The 19,306-nt window shown below is 38.3% G+C and overlaps 2 protein-coding genes across 12 annotated transcripts in view; one reads left to right on the plus strand and one right to left on the minus strand.

Annotated features, from left to right (window-relative positions):
- Positions 1–3,498, minus strand: part of PKP4 (plakophilin 4) — a 217,872-nt gene extending 214,374 nt beyond the window's left edge. For 6 of the 10 annotated variants that reach the window (XM_057505554.1, XM_057505552.1, XM_036883964.2 and 3 more), the window contains exon 1: positions 3,369–3,498. The gene's annotated coding sequence lies outside the window, so the exon portion shown is untranslated. Of the gene's footprint in view, positions 1–2,271; positions 2,406–3,368 lie in introns of those variants that run through there. The other 4 variants (XM_057505551.1, XM_057505550.1, XM_057505549.1 and 1 more) reach the window with 3 other exon arrangements.
- Positions 3,499–3,577: 79 nt separating this feature from the next.
- CCDC148 (coiled-coil domain containing 148) overlaps positions 3,578–19,306 on the plus strand; it is a 231,698-nt gene continuing 215,969 nt past the window's right edge. Inside the window, exon 1 of one of the 2 annotated variants that reach the window (XM_057505559.1) lies at positions 3,578–3,899. In XM_057505559.1, coding sequence (XP_057361542.1) covers positions 3,578–3,899 — 322 coding nt within the window. Of the gene's footprint in view, positions 4,174–19,306 lie in introns of both variants that reach the window. The other variant, XM_057505560.1, reaches the window with a different exon arrangement.

The raw sequence follows: 19,306 nt of genomic DNA on the forward strand, positions 1-19,306 counted from the left end.
ATCTATTTTAGAATTAAACAAATTAGGGATTTACCTCTTGAGTGAATTACAAAAAACAAGATTATAAAGCACTCTCAAAATACTTTAATATTTCAAAGCAGTAAGATGAGGGACTGGACTTCACAAATGACTGGCATCATTTACGGTATGAAAATTCTCTATTTAAATCAACAAGAAAATAATTCAGTTTTAAAATTGGCAATAACTGGATTTTCTAAAAGTCAGTGAATTAAAAAATTTTAAAGGTACTTTTCCAATTATTATAGAAAAGACAGAAAATTGCAATTCTGATTTCATACACACTTAATCCAAATACTCAAGGTCATACAATTGCTGAAGCTTTTTAAAACTGAGATTGGTTGTAGTTTCTTTAAATTCGAATTATATCAGAACTACTCACAGAATTAGATTTGGTTGAAGCTTATTAATGCAGCAATAACATTTTTTTTCTTGGATGAATGCCAGCTGCTACTTTTTGCTTACATTCTCTTTTGCTTTTCATCACTACTTGGCTCTCCTATCTCCCCCCAAAAACAGGATAGGTAAGAATTAAGATACCTGGACACTTGGTTCCCGACTTTGGAATCTTCAGTATAACATATAAAACATGAAATGCAGAACCTTCTCCTTACATAATGGGGGTTGGAGAGAGAATGTACTTTGGTCAAAACACAGTTTATGGTATTTTTGACTGTGAAAGATTACCAGTTTTAAAACTTTCTTCAAATATATGTATCAAATATATTTCTAACTGAAAGCCTACCTGTACTTAAAGCAGGTAAAACTATTTGCATACCCAATCATGTATATATATTTTCTATATACTTGAAAGGGGTTATTTGAATTTCTAATGTAGCAGAGAAACTAGATATGTTTTTGCTTTCTAATTTTCACATCAAATCAAATAAGCAAGTGTTAAGCTCTGCTGTAATATGATATTGTTATATAATAAGTTTCCTCCTGGCATCTACAAACATTTCCCAATAACCTACACAGTGTTACTAACTCTAATTTACAGTTAAATCTCTAAATTAGAAGGTCCATTGATTATGGATATAGGTGAAAAACAATGTAGCAGCCAAAAGACAACCTTTCCCAATGCAAAGCTTTTTCTTTTTTTTTCCTTTCCTTTTCCGTTTTTCTTTTCTGTTGAGTCCTTAGCTAAAAGGCTCTCATACTCTTCAATGCCTTTATCCACACAAAGTAGGTGCTGGGAGACAGCTGGACATCAACTATCTTCCTGAATCTGACACAAATAACCAAGTGTAGAGAGGCTTATAGTATACTCAACCTCCAAAGAAAACTGTCAAATAAAAGCATACATAGTATGCTTTTCAACATCCAGAAACACTTATTTTGGACACCAGTTGTTCTCATTTGCATGTTCCCATTTTCAGTAACTGTTTCACAGGGACCAGAAATGAAGATACCTCTACAGCAATATACTGCATTCAAAAAATGAAACAGTTTTCTACTTTCCTTTTTAAAAAAGAAGAATCTAAGTCCAATTCTAGAAAAGCAATTTCTGTCTAAAATGTGCTTTTCTGCATTAAGGAAAATAAAATTTGATCAAAAATTTGTATCAGTCATTATTGATTTTATACATAACTACTATTCTTTAAAAGTTGTAGGACTGTATTTTTTTTCAAACTCAGTAACAAAAAGAGAAAGAACTGAGACCTCAACTAATAAATTGCATCTTGAAGTATACATGATTTGTGTTGTCCCTGTTACTTCCATTGGTAACTGGCACGCCCCGAATTTAACTGTACCAGACAGTTCTATCTGCCCCATCGCTGACCAAACACTGCCTCTCTGTTTCTATTCACTATTATAAGAGGTCTAAACACAGTCCAGTATGACGAGCAAAAATTACAATTCTTATGACAGCAAAGTGATGCATTCAAGTTGTCTCTTGCAGTACACTCCCATCCAAACATGAGAATTAACAGACATTTTTGAAGAGCTAAAATATGTTGGCTGCAAGCTAATTACACTAAGAACCTTCGACACCCTTTCCTGCAGGTTCTCAGACAACCCTCGTAAGAACCAAGCACTATTAAAACCTTGCAAAGCAAACTTCCCAAGAACCTTGTGCAACGATCAATAACCTTGGCTACACCGCCATCGGCTCCAAATTCACGGTCCCGGAGACCAATGCAGCAAAACCCAGTAGAAAAGCTAGCTAAAGCTCAACAGAACTGCCGCGCTTCCCTTCAGCCGCCCTCTCTGCCGCATGGAGAGAGGCAAGGGGAGGAGAGGGAGGCTCACCCGGCTCCGAAGATGCTCCGGTGACCTCTGGCTGCTGGGAGAGAACTGGGCCGGGTAGGCGCTAGTGCAGCCGCGGCCGGCCGTGTGGACTATGCCCCTGGTGCATTCCTCGCATTCCTGCACAATCTGTCGCCGGCCGAGGAGCCCGCGGCGCGCGTCCCCCCCGGACAGGCACACCTGCCTATTGCTGCGCCCCAAGCTGCCACGGCCGCCACGGCGCCTCCACTGCCAGCGCTCGCTGTTTGTCGCACTCAGCCAACACGCAGCCAAATCCCGGCCCCGCCGCTCATCCCCTTGCTTCCCCGAGAAAGGGGAAAAAGGGAGAGGGCCGGGCAGCCCCAACGACTGGGAGGGACACCCGATCCGTCAGAGGGTGCCGCAGCTCCGCTTCAACTCCTGGCAGGGAAAGAAGGAAGCGGCGGCGCAGGAGGGCAGCCGGGGAAGCTCGGGGCTGGGGAACGAGGAGGGGTGGAGCGTGAGGATACGCTGCGAGGAGAAAGGGGCGCACTGGACAGAGGAGGGTGGGCAGGACCAGCAGGAGCGCAGGACTCAGAGGGCAAACGCGAGACCCTGCAAGCAACAGGGGCACGGGGGGAAGGGGTTGGGGCCAGAACGCTGGACCTGGGGCTGGAGGGACGGAAGGCAGCCCCGAGGGCTGGGAAGGCGGGCGCCCCAGGTTGTTGGGGGCGCGGGGCGGCTTGCCAGGAGGGCAGGAACTGAGACTCCCTCCCAGAAGGGCTCCGCATGGCGCTCAAGTTAGGGGCTGGGGCTCTGGACCCGAAAAAGGCCAACGTGGGGAGGGTCGTGCACGGCGTGCGGGGAGACCGGGGAGAGTAATCGCCGGGAAAAGCAAATGGAGGGTGAAACTTGCGCGCCTGCTGGGGGGAGGGGAGCAGGCAGGCGAGTGCGGGCAGGAACACGAGGCGGGGCAGGAAAGCCGAGGCGGCCGCGAGGCGGTGGGGACTGAGTAACGGGAGGGAGGCGCTCGCCCCTCCTGCGCCCCTCGCCGGCGGGTCCCGACCGGGGCGCAAGGGGGCGAAGGCCTGGGGTCTCGTGGGCAGGAGTCTCCGCGCCCTTCCGCGAGCCCGCACACTTACTTTCCAGGTTAGGCAGCGGCTGTCGTCGCTCCGTGGATCAGGGACAGCGGCGCGGAGGGGTCGCCGCTGCGGCACCCGAAAAAATTAAAAAAGTGCCGCGGCAAAGCGGCTGCCTGCCCCTCCCTCCCCCACCCGCCCCCTTCCCCGACGCGGCTCTTCCACCACCCCCGGCGGCGGCGGTGGCCAACTTGCCCCTCTACCCAGTGCCCATGGTGCCGCCTCCGCGGCCGGCGTCGTCGAGGACTCAGCCCCGGAGCCCCCTCTACTGCCCAGAGGCCGCCGCCGCCGCCGCCGCCCGCCAGCAGCCAGTCAGCCTGCCCGGCCAGCCCAGGGCTCCCGGGAACGTCAGCACGCCGCCGTCTCCGGACCTGCTCCTCGCCAACGCCATTGGTCGGAAGGGGCAGACTGGTCCTCCCATTGGCCTGGCCCTCATATTGAACAGGCCAATGGGAACAGCGATATCAGGTCGCCATAGAGACCGATGCTGTTCAGAGCGAGAGGGCCTGAAGAAGGTGCCGAGTGAGGATGAAGGTATCTGGTTTTGGGCGCTGGAGGGGGTTGGGGAAAGAAGTACGGTGATGCTCCAGAGCACTGATTGAAATCTGGGGCAGCTTTTGCTTTGTCTTCCTGTTAACCCCAGCTGTGCAGGGTGGGGTTTATCCCTAACCTCAAAGGCAACATCAGCTGAGTCCCTATACGAATCCCTGAACGCCTAGGAGTGGGCGTTCCACTTTTCCTGCTTCTAGGAAGCCCCTGAGGCTGTGCCCTTTGACCTTTGACGTGTATGCCTCTACTGCTTCTCCAGGTGAGTTTACACCCCATCCTTTAATTTTGCTGCTTCTTCCCGGCGTCACTGATCCACCTGAATTCTACTTGTTCTTCACAACCACACCCCCTTCCCTGGAATGGATCTTGCCTCACTATTTTGTATCTGAAAGTTACAGCCTTACGGAAGGAGGCTCAGGGATTACCTTTGGATGATATTTTGATAAGGAAACAGGCTGAGGTATATAGTATAATCAATGTCATTGGGTCAAAACAAGATTTTGTGCTCCCTGCTACCCAAAGAAAACCTCTAATCTCTTCATTGAGTAATATTTATTAAACATCCACCTGTGTGTGCATTATGCACCATGAGCCTGACAGGTGCATGCCCCTGCCCCTAAGAGTTTATGGTGGGGAAACAGCTGATGGAGTCAGTCCTTCATACCTTCTCATTTCACAAGACAGTAAAGGAAATATATTACAGCTGATGGATTTTGTCTTGGGATTTCCCAGTTTATCTCTAAAAGTACAAAGGAAATGACTGAGGCATGGAATCGGTACACACAAAAATCTTGAGCTTTAATAACAAGTCCCTTGCTTTCATTTAAAGTCACTTTGTATGTTTCACAAAATCCCAATTGTTTTTTGTAAGTAATGTTCATATTTACATACTGGCTATCAGTGAGACTTAATAAAAATATTAGGTTTTTAAGCATTATATTACTCTATAGCCACTGATACTATGAGGTTCCTACTTTTGGTGATTCTGCCATTTTTATACTAATCCCTTTAGTAAGAAGACGATGTTTATGTTACTGCCCTTCAAGTTGGAGGGAACATATTGTGTGAAAAGGCTGATAGGATTTTGGAAATTACAAATATTTTGTTGAGAGAAACAAATTAATGTGTGTGCAAGCTACATATGTCTAACTACTGTCCTGAATTTTAAGTTGGGTAATATGTTTTGCAATTGGTTTTTACCGTAATTGCAGATAACAAAAGTAGATGAGACTTGTTAATATGGTCCCTTGATTAGCAAACAGCTCTTACATTTTGTAGTAAAATTTGAACAATCCTATGCAGGGTTAAACTGTGGAACAAAACAGCTGAACATGTGTGTTCCCCCTAAATATTTCCAGAGTTGCGAAGTAAACGGGCCATGGAGTGCTGTCTCAAGGCTTGCCATCATGGAAATTAGCTCATGATGCTTTTGATTTCTGGCTTTCGTGTGTTATGTGTGTGTTTGTAGAATAGAAAAAGTAAATACAAATTTTTATAAGTAAAATTCATTTTTAATGTATTAGGAAGATACCAATGATTTGGTTTTCAAAAATTTTAGTAATACTGAATGAGTGAAAGATGTGTCTAGTGGGAAGAAAACATTGCTCTTTCCTTTTTTCTTGCCTCCTGCATAAAAAGAAGAAAAGAACAAATTTTTTGTATGCAATCTTTTCCTTTCATATTTTTCTTGAGTCATGTTTGATGAGTATTTTGATATTGTTATTTCATGTTTGTAATGGTTAAAATGTTACAAAAATCACTGCGAATATAGTCCCCTCAAATGTTGTCATTTAACATCTTATTGTTGTAATTCTTCTACTCAGTTGAAAGGTTTCTTTTGAATTTGCTCCTGTACTATCAAGCATTGTGGATAAGGTTAAGAAATCACTTTGTTCCACTAAAAGTTTATGCTATCGAGATGTCTTCGGGCCCTCACTGATTTTCTAAATTCCTTTCCTCATCAGGAAGGTGATTATCCAGGACATTTATCCAGGGCACTTCTCCCAAACCTGCCCTATATCTGCTTTCCACCAGCCTCCACTAGGTCTTCTTCCAGTTCTGCATATGATCTTGCACCGAACTTGACTGAGGCATCCACCTCAATCCACCATCTACTTAACTTTCCTAAATCTTAGCCTCAGTTTTTACACTTCATCACTTCCTTCAGTTCTGGCTGAGAAAGGGTGCTACCCTTCTATTCTAAGCGCATACTTCACTTGGGCTCCTTAATGTGGGCCATCATCCCTCCTCAGGATTTTCCTCTGTTGATCATAATTTTTCTCTTAGACCATGTATTACATCCTCTCCTCCAAAATTTTTTTCCTACACCTTACAAATATCTGACCTATTGTAAAACCACCTTCCTTATAGCTCACCTCCATCTCCATCTGTTGACTGTTCTTTTCACCGAAAAACAGTCTGAAGGGAATTTCTTGAAACTTCCATTTTTACACCTCTATTTCTGGCCCTTGAATACAACCGAAATGATTCTGAAGATTGAGCTCTTTCTCTTCAAAATGCTAACTCATTTTGCCAATACAGTTCTCTCTTACAAAAGTGCCCTTTACTTGCTAATTGCTGTGCCTCAATTCCAGATTTCCAGTGAAGGGTAAAATTGTCTCTCACCCTGAGGGTCGATAGAAATGCAAATGACCTATTTGAGAAGAAGAAGCATTTAATCTGCTAACCAGACCACCTTGGTAGGTATAATTGCTAGGAAGGAGAGGTGGAAAGAGAGGCCTCTGCTCTGGCTGACAGACATTTAGGTCAGGGTTAGAAAGACTGAAGAGGTTTGGTGAGCACCAACCTCAAGAAGAAAAGTAAACAGCAGAAAGGGAACTTTTCAATTATCATCTCAGAGAGAAGTCAACATGAACCTTTCATGATTATGGAAATTTGTGTCTTTCCAATGTTTGTTGTTTTTATATTTACCCATAATGATTAGTAACAAGTTCATGAAAAAGAACAGCAGAGGCAACAAGGAAAACAGGTGAGCAGAGACAGGCCCTTTTTCTGTTCCTCCATGCCTATGGAGATGGTGGGGCAGTGAAAATAGAACTCCAAAAGTTCACCAATTGTGTTTTTGTATTTGTCTTTAAAAAAATGATGAAACAGAGGCAAATAAGGGAAAGAAATCAGCAGAATAAACTAGTCCTGCGAAGGATTGCTAGAACTTCATAATAGTTCTGATAAGGATTTCAGTATTGACTGTGTCCCATCTCCAGACTGTTCTCTGAATATGCAAATTTTCCTGTGCTCTTAGAGGCCCAATGCAGAGTCACCTGTGCAGACATTTCTGAAAATTTCCAACCCTTGTAGAGTGTAGTTTTCTGCCTTAGTATTTTATTGTGGCATTTAACACTGTACATCGTGGTGTAGTTATTTGTGTATGAGCCTTCTCTCTCAGAAGATAGGATTCATGTGAAATCATGTCTATATCCTCCACAGTGCCTTGGAATACTGAAGTGCCTCTCACACTAAGAAAAGTCAACATTCAATCATCCTTTTGTTTTTTCTTAGTCCTTGGAAGAATTGGACTTAAAGCGATGAAAAGTTGGAATCAGTAGTGTTGGGAGCTAGTTAGGAAGAGGTGGGATTAGAGGGTTAGTGTGCAAAAGTGAGGTAACACATGGCAGAGCAGAGTATAGGTTTGTGCGATGTAGCCTCCTAAGAGAGAAAAGCCTCAGATCTTAATGACACCAGGACTGATGTCTGTCCTTCTATGATGACGAGACCTATGTGAGAAGGACTGGCTGCATGTGCTTAGGCATGAAGTTATATTCAGAGCTAAGGGTATAAAATATATATTGGGGAAATCAGTTAAAACTCAGCTTTGTTAAGCAAGTTAAATAAGAGTTACCTACATTTTTTTCCGTCTGAAGTATCCAGGTTGCTTTGTTTTCTGGAACTCAGTGGAATCATGAGAATTTAACTTCATAAAAGCAGAAAGGCTTCAGACATCTGGTAAGTGTAATAGACACACTTCCAAATACCTAAATCCACAGCCCTTGAAGTAAAAACCCTGCATACGTCATGACGATGTATGTGGCTATGGTATCAATTCCAGTGGGAACTTGATTCAAATGTAGCCAGTCCCCTGGCAGACCATTGACCATGATCTGGAGCAGTACCAATCAGATTCTTCTCCTGGGAATCTGGATTTGAGAAAACAAATGAGCCAGAGAGAGCAGCTGCCTTGATCCTGATGTTTTCTGGGTTCCTAGTCTCCTCATGAAGCCAGAATATACTTAATTTCTTACTGTTCCGTGAGGTTTCTGTTTCTTATAATTACCCCTAACATTCTTTTCCTGGTTTGCTTTGAGTGATTCTTTGTTTCTATTATGCAAATATTTTACAATAAAACAAAACCTATATCATAGTCATGTTATTGGACTATGAAGAGTAACTAAAATTTCTAACAAATAAAGAATAGAAAGTGAATGCTCAGTCTAGTTCTAAATGTTGCCAATTTTAGTTGAGTTAGGTAGTTTTATTTGTGTCGTGCCTACTCTTCACCTTTCCTAACCTCACAGCTTCATTTTCCTCAAGTTCAGTTCTCCTCCTGTGAAGTTGGGAGCTAGGGAAGAACTCTGAGAAAATGAGCAATATAATTGCCCTTTCTATATAGAACCATTTTGCCACGCCACTGAAAAAGGAAGAAAATATCAGAGTTTGTATTTATTTTATATATTTATACTAATTATAAGTAGGCTAAAAAGTAAAAAGAGAAGAAAAATTATCCAAGACATCAGTAGCCCCACAACTCAGAGGAAACAGATTCTGAAGTCTAAGTATTAGAAATTTAAAAAACCTCTCAAGGAAAACCAGACTCAGTCCAAAATTGCTACAATATTTTATCTAAATGTTCAGTTTTCAATAAAAAATTTTGAGACATGCAGAAAAAAAACCCAGGAGGGCATGACCCAAATTCAGGAAAACAATTTTCCAATAGACATGGTATGTAGGACCATTTATTAGATTTAGTAGACAACTAATCTAAAACAGCTACTGTAAATATATTAGAAAACTTAAAGGAAATGACTCAACAAATAGAGACTCTCAATGCAGAAATAGAAACTATGAAAAAGAAACAAATGGAAATTCTAGACCAACAGAAACTATGCAGTCAGACGAGCAGAAAGAAAAGACAGGATTGAAGAAAAATGAGACAGAACTTCAGAATTTTATGGGATATTTGGAAGTACAAGAAGGATAGGAGAAATAGAAAGGCATCTAAAACATATCTGAAGAAGCAATGACCTAAAACTTAGTCTGACTATAAATCATAAATTGCTGAACGACAGAGATGAGAAAATTTTGAAGCAACAAAAGAATAATAACTCATCATGTACAAGGGAACCACAATAAAATTAGCAGATGAATTCTTATCAGAAACAAAGGGAACCAGAGAAATGGAAGGACAAATTCAAAGTGCTGAAAGAAAAAAACCTGTCAATCAGGAATTCTATATCATGCAAAACTATCAGTCAAAAATGAAGGTGATGGTCCCCATAAATGAACCTAATTTGGAAATGTGCTGCCTATTAACAGGATCCATATGGCTGCCAGCTTGAGTGAAAACCCAAGCAAAAGAATGCTGTCAGACAGATGCAGGGTGCATGGCAAGCCAACAATCTCCATTTGTAAAGTAACCCTTGACATAGTCCAACCCTGGAACATCAAATGATTACCACACTAAAGTGCTATTTAAAATACTAGATTTGAAATTCTTTCCCTAAAATTAATTCTTGGAAAATATGACCTCATTATTCTCATAATTCCAGAATTATCTGTCTGCTTCATCAAGGTGCCAATAAGCTGAATAGAGCAGTGAGAAAAAATAAATCACATGCAAGAGCTCTCTCCATATCCTGTCCTCTGACCATTGGCATCTAGCCCTTTGCATTCCTGGGCCCCTGTTAACTTTACCCATTAGGTCATCTAGCTGTCATCACAGGGCTTCCACATGGCTGATTATAGCTTCCGTGCATCTGTGGGATTGGATGGGGGGGAACAAATCAATAGTACCTGCTAGTCATCACCTTGTCAGGAACCGGAAGTCAAGAACTGCCATATTTTTCTGTAGTTTAGTAGATTTTTAAAAGAAAAAAATGATGAAGATAGACACAGAAAAAAGCAAATGACACTATCCAACACCCATTCATGATAAAAATGCTCAACAAACTAGCAATAGAAGGGAAATTCCTCAATGTGGTAAAGTGTACCATGAAAAACCTGCAGCTATCATCACATTTGTGGTAAAAGACAATGCTTTCCTGCTCATATTAAGAATAAATCATATCCACTCTCATCTCTTTGATTCAACATTATACTAGAGGTAATAAGGAAAGAAAAATAAAAGCATATAGATTGGAAAAAGAAATTAAAGCTATCTTTATTCACAGGTGACATGATCCTATATATAGAAACTCTTACAGAATATGCAAAAAAGAAAAAGTAATACTAGAAGTAATAAATGAATTCAGCAAGGTTGCAATGTATGAGACTAATATATAATACTCAGTTGTATTTTATGCTGAGAACTAGCAGTTTGAAAATGAACTTAAGAAAATAATTCCATTCATAATAACATGAAAAAGAATATACTTAGGAATAATTTTAGAAAAGAAGACATATAATCTATAGATTCAGTGTAATCCCTAATAAAATTCCAGCAAGCAATTTTGTAGAAATAGGCAAGCCAATCTTACATGGACATGCACAGGAACAAGAATACCAAAAACAACAAAGGAGGGATAACAATATTCAATTTCAAAACTTACTATGAAGTTACAATAATAAAATATAGTATTAACATAATAATAGCCATTTAGGTCAATGAAATCAAGTAGAAGGTACAGAAATAAGTTCTTACATTTGTGGTCAATGCATTTTCAACAAAGATGCTGAAGTAGTTTAGTGGGGAAAAGCAGTTCAGTGGATTTAGACCCCCATTTGTTAAACATTAAAGAAACACTTTGCAAGGGAAACCGATTGACATCAGGGAAGTCAGATATTTACTAGAGAAAATGATTAAACTACAGCCTTTGTAAAGCAGTTTTATAATATGATTGAAAATGTCTTTTTCAAGTAATGCTGCTGGGAAAATTGGACATCCATATGCAAAATAATGAACTTAACTCTTACCTCATACCATACAGAAAAATTAACTCAATATACATCATAGACCTAAGAACTAAAATTGTAAGATTTCTGTAAGAACTATTAGCTCTGTAAGAACTAAAATTGTAAGATTTTTGGAAGAAAACATAGTACATAATTTCGGTGACTTTGCTTTAGGGAAAGATTTCTTAGAAATGATGCCACATCATGATCCAGAAAGGAAGAAATTGATAAATTAGAACTAATACAGAAAAAAAGATTTGTCCTTCAAGAAGACATTAGTTAAGAAAATGAAAAGTTAAGCCACAGTCTGGGAAAGAATATTTGCTAGTCATAGTCTGATAAAGGAACTTACTATAAAAGAACCTCTAAATATCAAAAGTAAGAAGGCAAGCAACCCAATTTAAAAAAACATGCAATATATTTGAATAGACATTTTACCAAAAATTATGTAAATGATTAGTAATCACTTGAAAAGATGCTCAATGTGATTAATCATTAGGGAAATACATGTTAAAACCACAATGCAATGTAACTGAAAGCTACTACAATGGGTGTAAGGTAAAAAATTAATAGTGTAAGGTAAAAAATTAATAGTGAAATAGCTGGAACTCTCATAAATTGCTGATCGGTATACCCTCTTTGGAAAACCACTTGACAGTTTCCTAAAAAATATAAATATAAACGTACCATATGACCCAGCAATTCTACTTCTAAAAATCCACTTGAGAGATATAAGAACATATGTCCATACAAAGATTTTTATTTGAATAATAGCAGTATTATTCATAAAGGAGAGAACTGAAAATAATTCAAATGTCCATCAACTAATGATTATATAAAGCATGGCACAATGGAGTACTATTCAACAATAAAAATAATGAACTAATGCTACAATGTGGATAAACCTACAACATATTAAGCCAAGAGGAAAAAAGCTAGCCACAAAAGGCCACATGTTGTATAATACCATTTATGCAGCACTTCCAGAAAAGATAGGGACAGAGAGCAGATCAGTGATTACCTTGGGCTGGAATGGGAAGATTCAATACAAATGATTATGGGAGAACATTTTCAGGTGATGGAAACGTTCTAGAACTGAATAGTAGTGACAGTTGCACAATTGTACATTCATTAAAAATAATTTCATTGTATACTTATAATGTATGCACCTTTAGAGACTGTAAATTAGATCCTGATAAAGCTATTTATTATGAGTAGTTAAAAATGATGTAAATACATTATCTTAAAACTCTCATATCAACACTTAATAAATTTGGAAACAATTTTCTAATATGATTGAAAACCTTCAAAATCGCAGTTCAGTGGATTTAGACCCCATTTGTTAAACATTAAAGAAAAAAACACTATGCAAGGAAAACTGATTGACATCAGGAAAACAGATATTTACTAGAGAAAAAGATTAAACTACAACCTTTGTATAACTGGTGGATGGAATTGAAATTTGAGTATCACAGTTGAGTACCTGAGGCCAATTTTGCACGTCTTCCATGTCTTTTTGTGGTATAGCAATTATAGACATTATAACCAAGAATGGGAATAAACTGACCTTTGATTTTGAATCCTTGTGTGATAAAGTATTAAAGCAAGATTTTCAAATAATGCAACATTTTTCCTTTATATAGCTCTCACTATAATTTATTAAAATTATCACTACTATATATGGCAATACAATGTATTTTTTATTATACTTATGAATTTTTCTATATTTGCATTTTATAATGTATATAATTTTAGCATAATATACTTAAAGAATTTATAATAATTTTAGGAGCATATGCTCAAAAATGCTTAGGAATAGAGGTGTGATAGAGAATGTTTGGAGACTTTAGTTTTAGTAGAATTATCTTTGGACAAAGTGTACATTCTTTCCCTCTTGTTATGATTTGTTTGGTTTTGTGTTCTTTTAGTTTCTTCTGTCTACCCCAGGTAGTAGAAAGATGACTTTGGAAAACTACATACTAAACTTACTCTTTTGCTGTTTTCTTTGTTTTGAAGATATTTAGATCATCTACCTCCAGTCACATTTGAATCTCTAACATGATCAGGGACACTGATCATTATTGTGATTCAACTTGAGAGGCATCAATGGAGTCTCAAATGGTATTAAGAAGACTAGTTTTTTGACACATCTAAATGATTTGGAAGTGAGACATAAATAACAAAAATACAATAGAAATAAAGCCAAGGGAATTACTATAAAGTAGTGAATTTGAGAAAAGAAAGATGTCCACCTACATAGAATTAATACATTTTTATAGTAAAAAGAAAACCTGATTTCAAAATCCTAGGCCTTCAATGATTTACTGTTTGACCTTGGAAAAGCCACTTATTTTTCTACTGCCTCTGCTCCACATGGATGAAAATGAGACAATATATTTCTCCATTCTTACCACATTAATTATTTGCTTCTAAACTTAAAAAATGTAATATATGTGAACTTTTGAACTTTTAATATGAGAATGCTATTGTACCAGTACCTGACCATGAACACAGGGGTCTTTGGCATCTAAGAGTTTATCTCAGGAAAAGCCTCCTCATTTCCACTTTACATCAACCTTTTCCTTTTGCTTGCTTCCTTCTATTTGTTAACATTAGGTAAAAACTTCTGACTTAACTAACACAGTCTGAAAGACCATAAATGACATAGTCATCATTTTATCAACTCCTCCCTTTTTTGAAGCCTCTATAAACAATTTTCTTGTAGGCTTATGTTAGGTAGTATATCCTAATCTCATAGGTCAAGTACTTTTTTTAAATTAAGGAATCATTGATATACAATCTTACGAAGATTTCACATGAGCAACATTGTGGTTACTATATTCCCCCTATTATCAAGTCTCCACCACATACCCCATTACAGTCACTGTCCACCAGCATAGTAAGATACTATAGAGTCACTACTTGTCTTCTCTATGCAATACTGCCTTCCCCATGCCCCCCCATATTATGTATGCTAATCATAATACCCCTTAATTCCCTTCTCCCTCCCTTCCCACCCACCCTCTGCATCCCCTTTCCCTTTGGTAACCACTAGTCCATTCTTGGAGTCTGTGCATCTGCTGCTGTTTGTTCCTTCAGTTTTTGCTTTGTTCATATACTCCACAAATGAGTAAAATCTTTTGGTACTCATCTTTCTCCACCTGGCTTATTTCACTGAGCATAGTATCCTCTAGCTCCATCCATGTTGTGGCAAATGGTAGGATTTGTTTTCTTCTTATGGCTGAATAATATTCCATTGTGTATATGTACCATGTCTTCTTTATCCATTCATCTACTGATGGACACTTAGGTTGCTTCCAATTCTTGGCTATTGTAAATAGTGCTGCAATAAACTTTAGAGTGCATATGTCTTTTTGAATCAGGGATCTTATTTTCTTCAGGTAAAATCCTAGCAGTGGAATTCCTGTATCAGAAGGTATTTCTATTTTTAGTTTTTTGAGGAACCTCCATACTGCTTTCCATAATGGTTGAACTGATTTACATTCCCACCAGCAGTGTAGGAGGGTTCCCCTTTCTTTGTATCCTTGCCAGCATTTGTTGTTGCTTGTCTTTTGAATGTTGGCCATCCTAACTGGCGTGAGGTGATATCTCATTATGGTTTAAATTTGCATTTCTCTGTTGATTAGCGATGTGGAGCATCTTTTCATGTGCCTGTTGGCCATCTGAATTTCTTCTTTGGATAAGTGTTTGTTCTTATCCTCCATCCATTTTTTAATCAGGTTACTTGCTCTTTGCATGTTGAGGCATGTGAGCTTTTTATATATTTTGGATGTTAACCCCTTACCAGATATGTTGTTTATGAATATATTGTCCTATACTATAGAATGCCTTTTTGTTCTGATGGTGTTCTTTGCTGTACAGAAGCTTTTTAGTTTGATGTAGTCCCATTTGTTCATTTTTGCTTTTGTTTCCCTTGCCCGTGGTGATGTGTTCAGGAAAAAGTTGCTCATGTTAATGTTCAGGAGATTTTTGTCTATGTTTTCTTCTAAGAGTTTTCTGGTTTCATGACTTACATTTGGGTCTTTGATCCATTTTGAGTATACTTTTATGTTTGGAGTAATCTATGTTTGGAGACAGTAATCTAGTTTCATTCTCTTACATGTAGCTGTCCAGTTTTGCCAACACCAGGTGTTGAAGAGGCTGTCATTTCTCCATTGTATATCTGGACTCTCTATTATATTCCATTGTTCTAGGAGTCTGTTCTTCTGCCAGTTCCATATTGTCTTGATTACTGTGGCTTTGTAGTAGAGCTTGAAGTTGGGGAGCATAATCCCTCCCACTTTACTCTTCCTTCTCAGCATTGCTTTGGCTTTTCGGGGTCTTTTGTTGTCTCATATGAATGTTAGAACTATTTGTTCTAGTTCATTGAAAAATGCTGCTGGTATTTTGATAGGGATTGCATTGAATCTGTAGATTGCTTTAGGCCAGCTGGCCATTTTGACAATATTAATTCTTCCTACCCATGAACATGGGTTGTATTTCCATTTATTGGTGTCTTTCTTAATTTCTCTCGTGAGTGTCTTGTAGTTTTCAGAGTATAGGTCTTTCAACTCTTTGGTTAGGCTTATTCCTAGGTACTTTATTCTTTTAGATGCAGTTTTAAATGGAATTGTTTTCCTGATTTCTCTTTCTGCTAGTTCATTGTTAGTATATAGGAATGTAACAGATTTCTGTGTATTAATTTTGTATCCTGCCACTTTGCTGAATTCAGATATTAGATCTAGTAGTTTTGGAGTGAATTTTTTAGGGTTTTCTATGTACAATATCATGTCATCTGCCAACAGTGACAGTTTAACTTCTTCCTTGCCAGTCTAGATGCCTTTTATTTCTTTGAACTGTCTGATTGCCATGGCTAGGACCTGCAGTACTATGTTGAATTGAAGTGGGAAGAGTGGACATCCTTGTCTTGTTCCCCATCTTAGAGGAAAAGCTTTCAGTTTTTTGCTGTTAAGTATGATGTTGGCTGTGGGTTTGTCATATATGGCCTTTATTATGTTGATGTACTTGCCCTCTATACCCATTTTGTTGAGAGTTTTTATCATGAATGGATGTTGGATCTTGTCAAATGCTTTTTCATCACCTATGGAGATGATCACATGATTTTTGTCCTTCTTTTTATTGATGTGGTGGATGATGTTGATGGGTTTTTGAATATTGTACCATCCTTGCACCCTTGGGATAAATACCACTTGATCACTATGTATGATGTTTTTGATCTATTTTTGAATTTGGTTTGCTAATATTTTGCTGAATATTTTTGCATCTATGTTCATCAGGGATATTGGTCTGTAATTTTCTTTTTTTGTGGTATCTACCTGGTTTTGCTATTTGAGTGATACTGTCTTCATAGAATGATGAGTTTGGAAGTATTCCCTCCTCTTCTACTTTTTGGAAAACTTTAAGGAAGATGGGTATTAGGTCTTCTCTGAATGGCTGATAATTTTCAGCAGTGAAGCCATCTATCTGGTCTGGGAGTTTTGTGCTTGGGTAGTTTTTTGATTACCAATTCAATTTCCTTGCTGGTAATTGGTCTGTTCAGATTTTCTGTTTCTTCCTGGGTCAGTCTTGGAAGGTTATGTTTTTCTAGAAAGTTATCTTTTTCTTCCAGATTATCCAATGTGTTAACATAACTTTTTCATAGTATGCTCTAATAATTCTTTGTATTTCTGTGTGTCCATAGTGATTTTTCCTTTCTCATTTCTGATTCTGTTTATGTGTGTACACTCTGTTTTGTTCTTGCTATGTCTAGCTAGGGGTTTATCTATTTTGCTTATTTTCTCAAAGAAGAAATAGCTCTTGGTTTCATTAATTTTTTCTATTGTTTTATACTTCTCAATTTTATTTATTTCTTCTCTGATCTTAATTATGTCTCTCCTTCTACTGACTTTGGGTCTCATTTGTTCTTCTTTTTCTATTTTCATTAATTGTGAATTTAGACTGTTCATTTGGGATTGTTCTTCTTTCTTAAGATAGACCTGTATTGCTATATACTTTCCTCTTAGAACTGCCTTTGCTGCATCCCAAGGAAGTTGGGGTGTTGAGCTGTTTTCATTTGTCTCCATATAGTGCTTGATCTCTGTTTTAATTTGGTCATTGATCCATTGATTATTTAGAAGCATGTTTTTAAGCCTCCATGTGTTTGTGGGCCTTTTTGTTTTCTTTGCACAATCTATTTCTAGTTTCATACCTTTGTGATCTTAGAAACTGTTTGGTACAATTTCAATCTTTCTGTATTTTCTGAGGCTCTTTTTGTGGCCTGGTATGTGATCTATTCTGGAAAATGTTCATGTGCACTTGAGAAGAATGTGTATCCTGTTGCTTTTGGGTGTAGAGTTCTGTAAATGTCTGTTAGGTCCATCTGTTCTAATGTGTTGTTCAGTGCCTCTGTCTCCTTAGTTATTTTCTGATGGTTGATCTGTCTTTTGGAGTGAGTGGTGTGTTGAAGTGTCCTAAAATGAATGCATTGCATTCTATTTTCCCCTTTAATTCTGTTAGTATTTGTTGCACATATTTGGGTGCTTCTACATTGGGTGCATGAATATTTATAATGGTTATATCCTCTTGTTGAACTGACCCCTTTATCATTTTATAATGTCCTCCTTTGTCTCTTGTTACTTTCTTTGTTTTGAAATCTATTTTATCTGATACAAGTACTGCATCACCTGCTTTTTTTTCTCCCTATTGTTTCCATGAAATATCTTTTTCCACCCCTTCACTTTTAGTCTGTGTATATCTTTGGGTTTGAAGTGAGTCTCTTGTAGTTTGCATATAGATGGGTCTTGCTTTTTTCCCCATTCTATAACTCTAGGTCTTTTGATTGGTGCATTCAGTCCATTTACATTTAGGGTGATTATTGATAGATATGAAGTACACTTAAATTTAATATATTAAGCTAATGTTTATTTCAGTTATCAATTTTCTAAAATTGGAGAATTTCAGAACTGTAAACAATATTAGAGATTACAAACCAGCATTAAAACTGGCTGTATAATAATGCCCACCTAACATGAAAAGATGCTCCACATTGCTAATTATCAGGGAAATGCAAATTAAAACCACAATGAGATATCACCTACACCAGTTAGAATGGCCAACATCAAAAAGACTAGGAACAACAAATGCTGGTGACGATACGGATAAAGGGGAACCCTCCTACACTGCTGGTGGGAATGTAAACCAGTTCAACCATTGTGGAAAGCAATATGGAGGTTCCTCAAAAATCTAAAAATAGAAATACCATTGACCCAGGAATTCCACTCCTAGGGATTTACCCAAAAGAAAACAACTTCTCAGATTCAAAAACATATGCACCCCTATGTTTATTGCAGCATTATTTACAATAGCCAAGATACGGAAGCAACCTAAGTGTCCATCAGTAGATGAATGGATAAAGAAGAGGTGGTACATATACACAATGGAATACTATTAAGTCATAAGAAAGAAACAAATCCTACCATTTGCAACAACATGGATGTAGCTACAGGGTATTATGCTCAGTGAAATAAGTCAGACAGAGAAAGACAAATACCAAATGATTTCCCTCATTGTGGAGTATTGCAATGAAGCAATAGTGAAGGAACAAAACAGCAGCCAACTCAGACTCCAAGAAGGGACTAGTGGTTACTAAAGGGGAGGGGTGAGGGAGGGTGGGTGGGGAGAGAGGGAGAAGGGGATTGTGGGTTATCATTAGTGCACATGGTGTGTGTGGAGTCCCGGGACACACACAGAGAAGACAAATAGTGACTCTGTGGCATCTTGCAACACTGATGGACAGTGACTGCAATGGGGCATGGGGGGACTCAATAATAAGGGTGAATGTAGTAAACACACTGTTTTACTTGTGAAACCTTCGTAAGATTGTATATCAATGATACCTTAATAAAAAAAATAGAAATTCTCAGCCTAAGACTCTTTCCATCCAACCTTATCAATTTATCTAATAAAGAAGACATTAAAATGATTTAGACATTGCTCTGTGTTTGCTATATATTTGTGTATGAACTAAATTTTCCACAAATGAAATAATTTCAGTTAAAAAAAATTTTATAGGATAAGATATTAGAAGAAAAATGTTTGCAGTTATACCAAGAATTCGTTTCCCTACCATTGTAAATGTCTACTTTATTTACACTGCTCTCCTATAATACTATTTAACTATTGAGAAGATAATAACTTCAGGCATTTTGTATTTAATCTTCAATATGTATACACTGTAATTCTTTTTTATGTTCTTGAAATTTAGTCAA

The sequence above is a fragment of the Manis pentadactyla genome, chromosome 8, assembly GCF_030020395.1.
Source record: "Manis pentadactyla isolate mManPen7 chromosome 8, mManPen7.hap1, whole genome shotgun sequence".
In the NCBI taxonomy this organism is placed as follows: Eukaryota; Metazoa; Chordata; class Mammalia; order Pholidota; family Manidae; genus Manis; species Manis pentadactyla.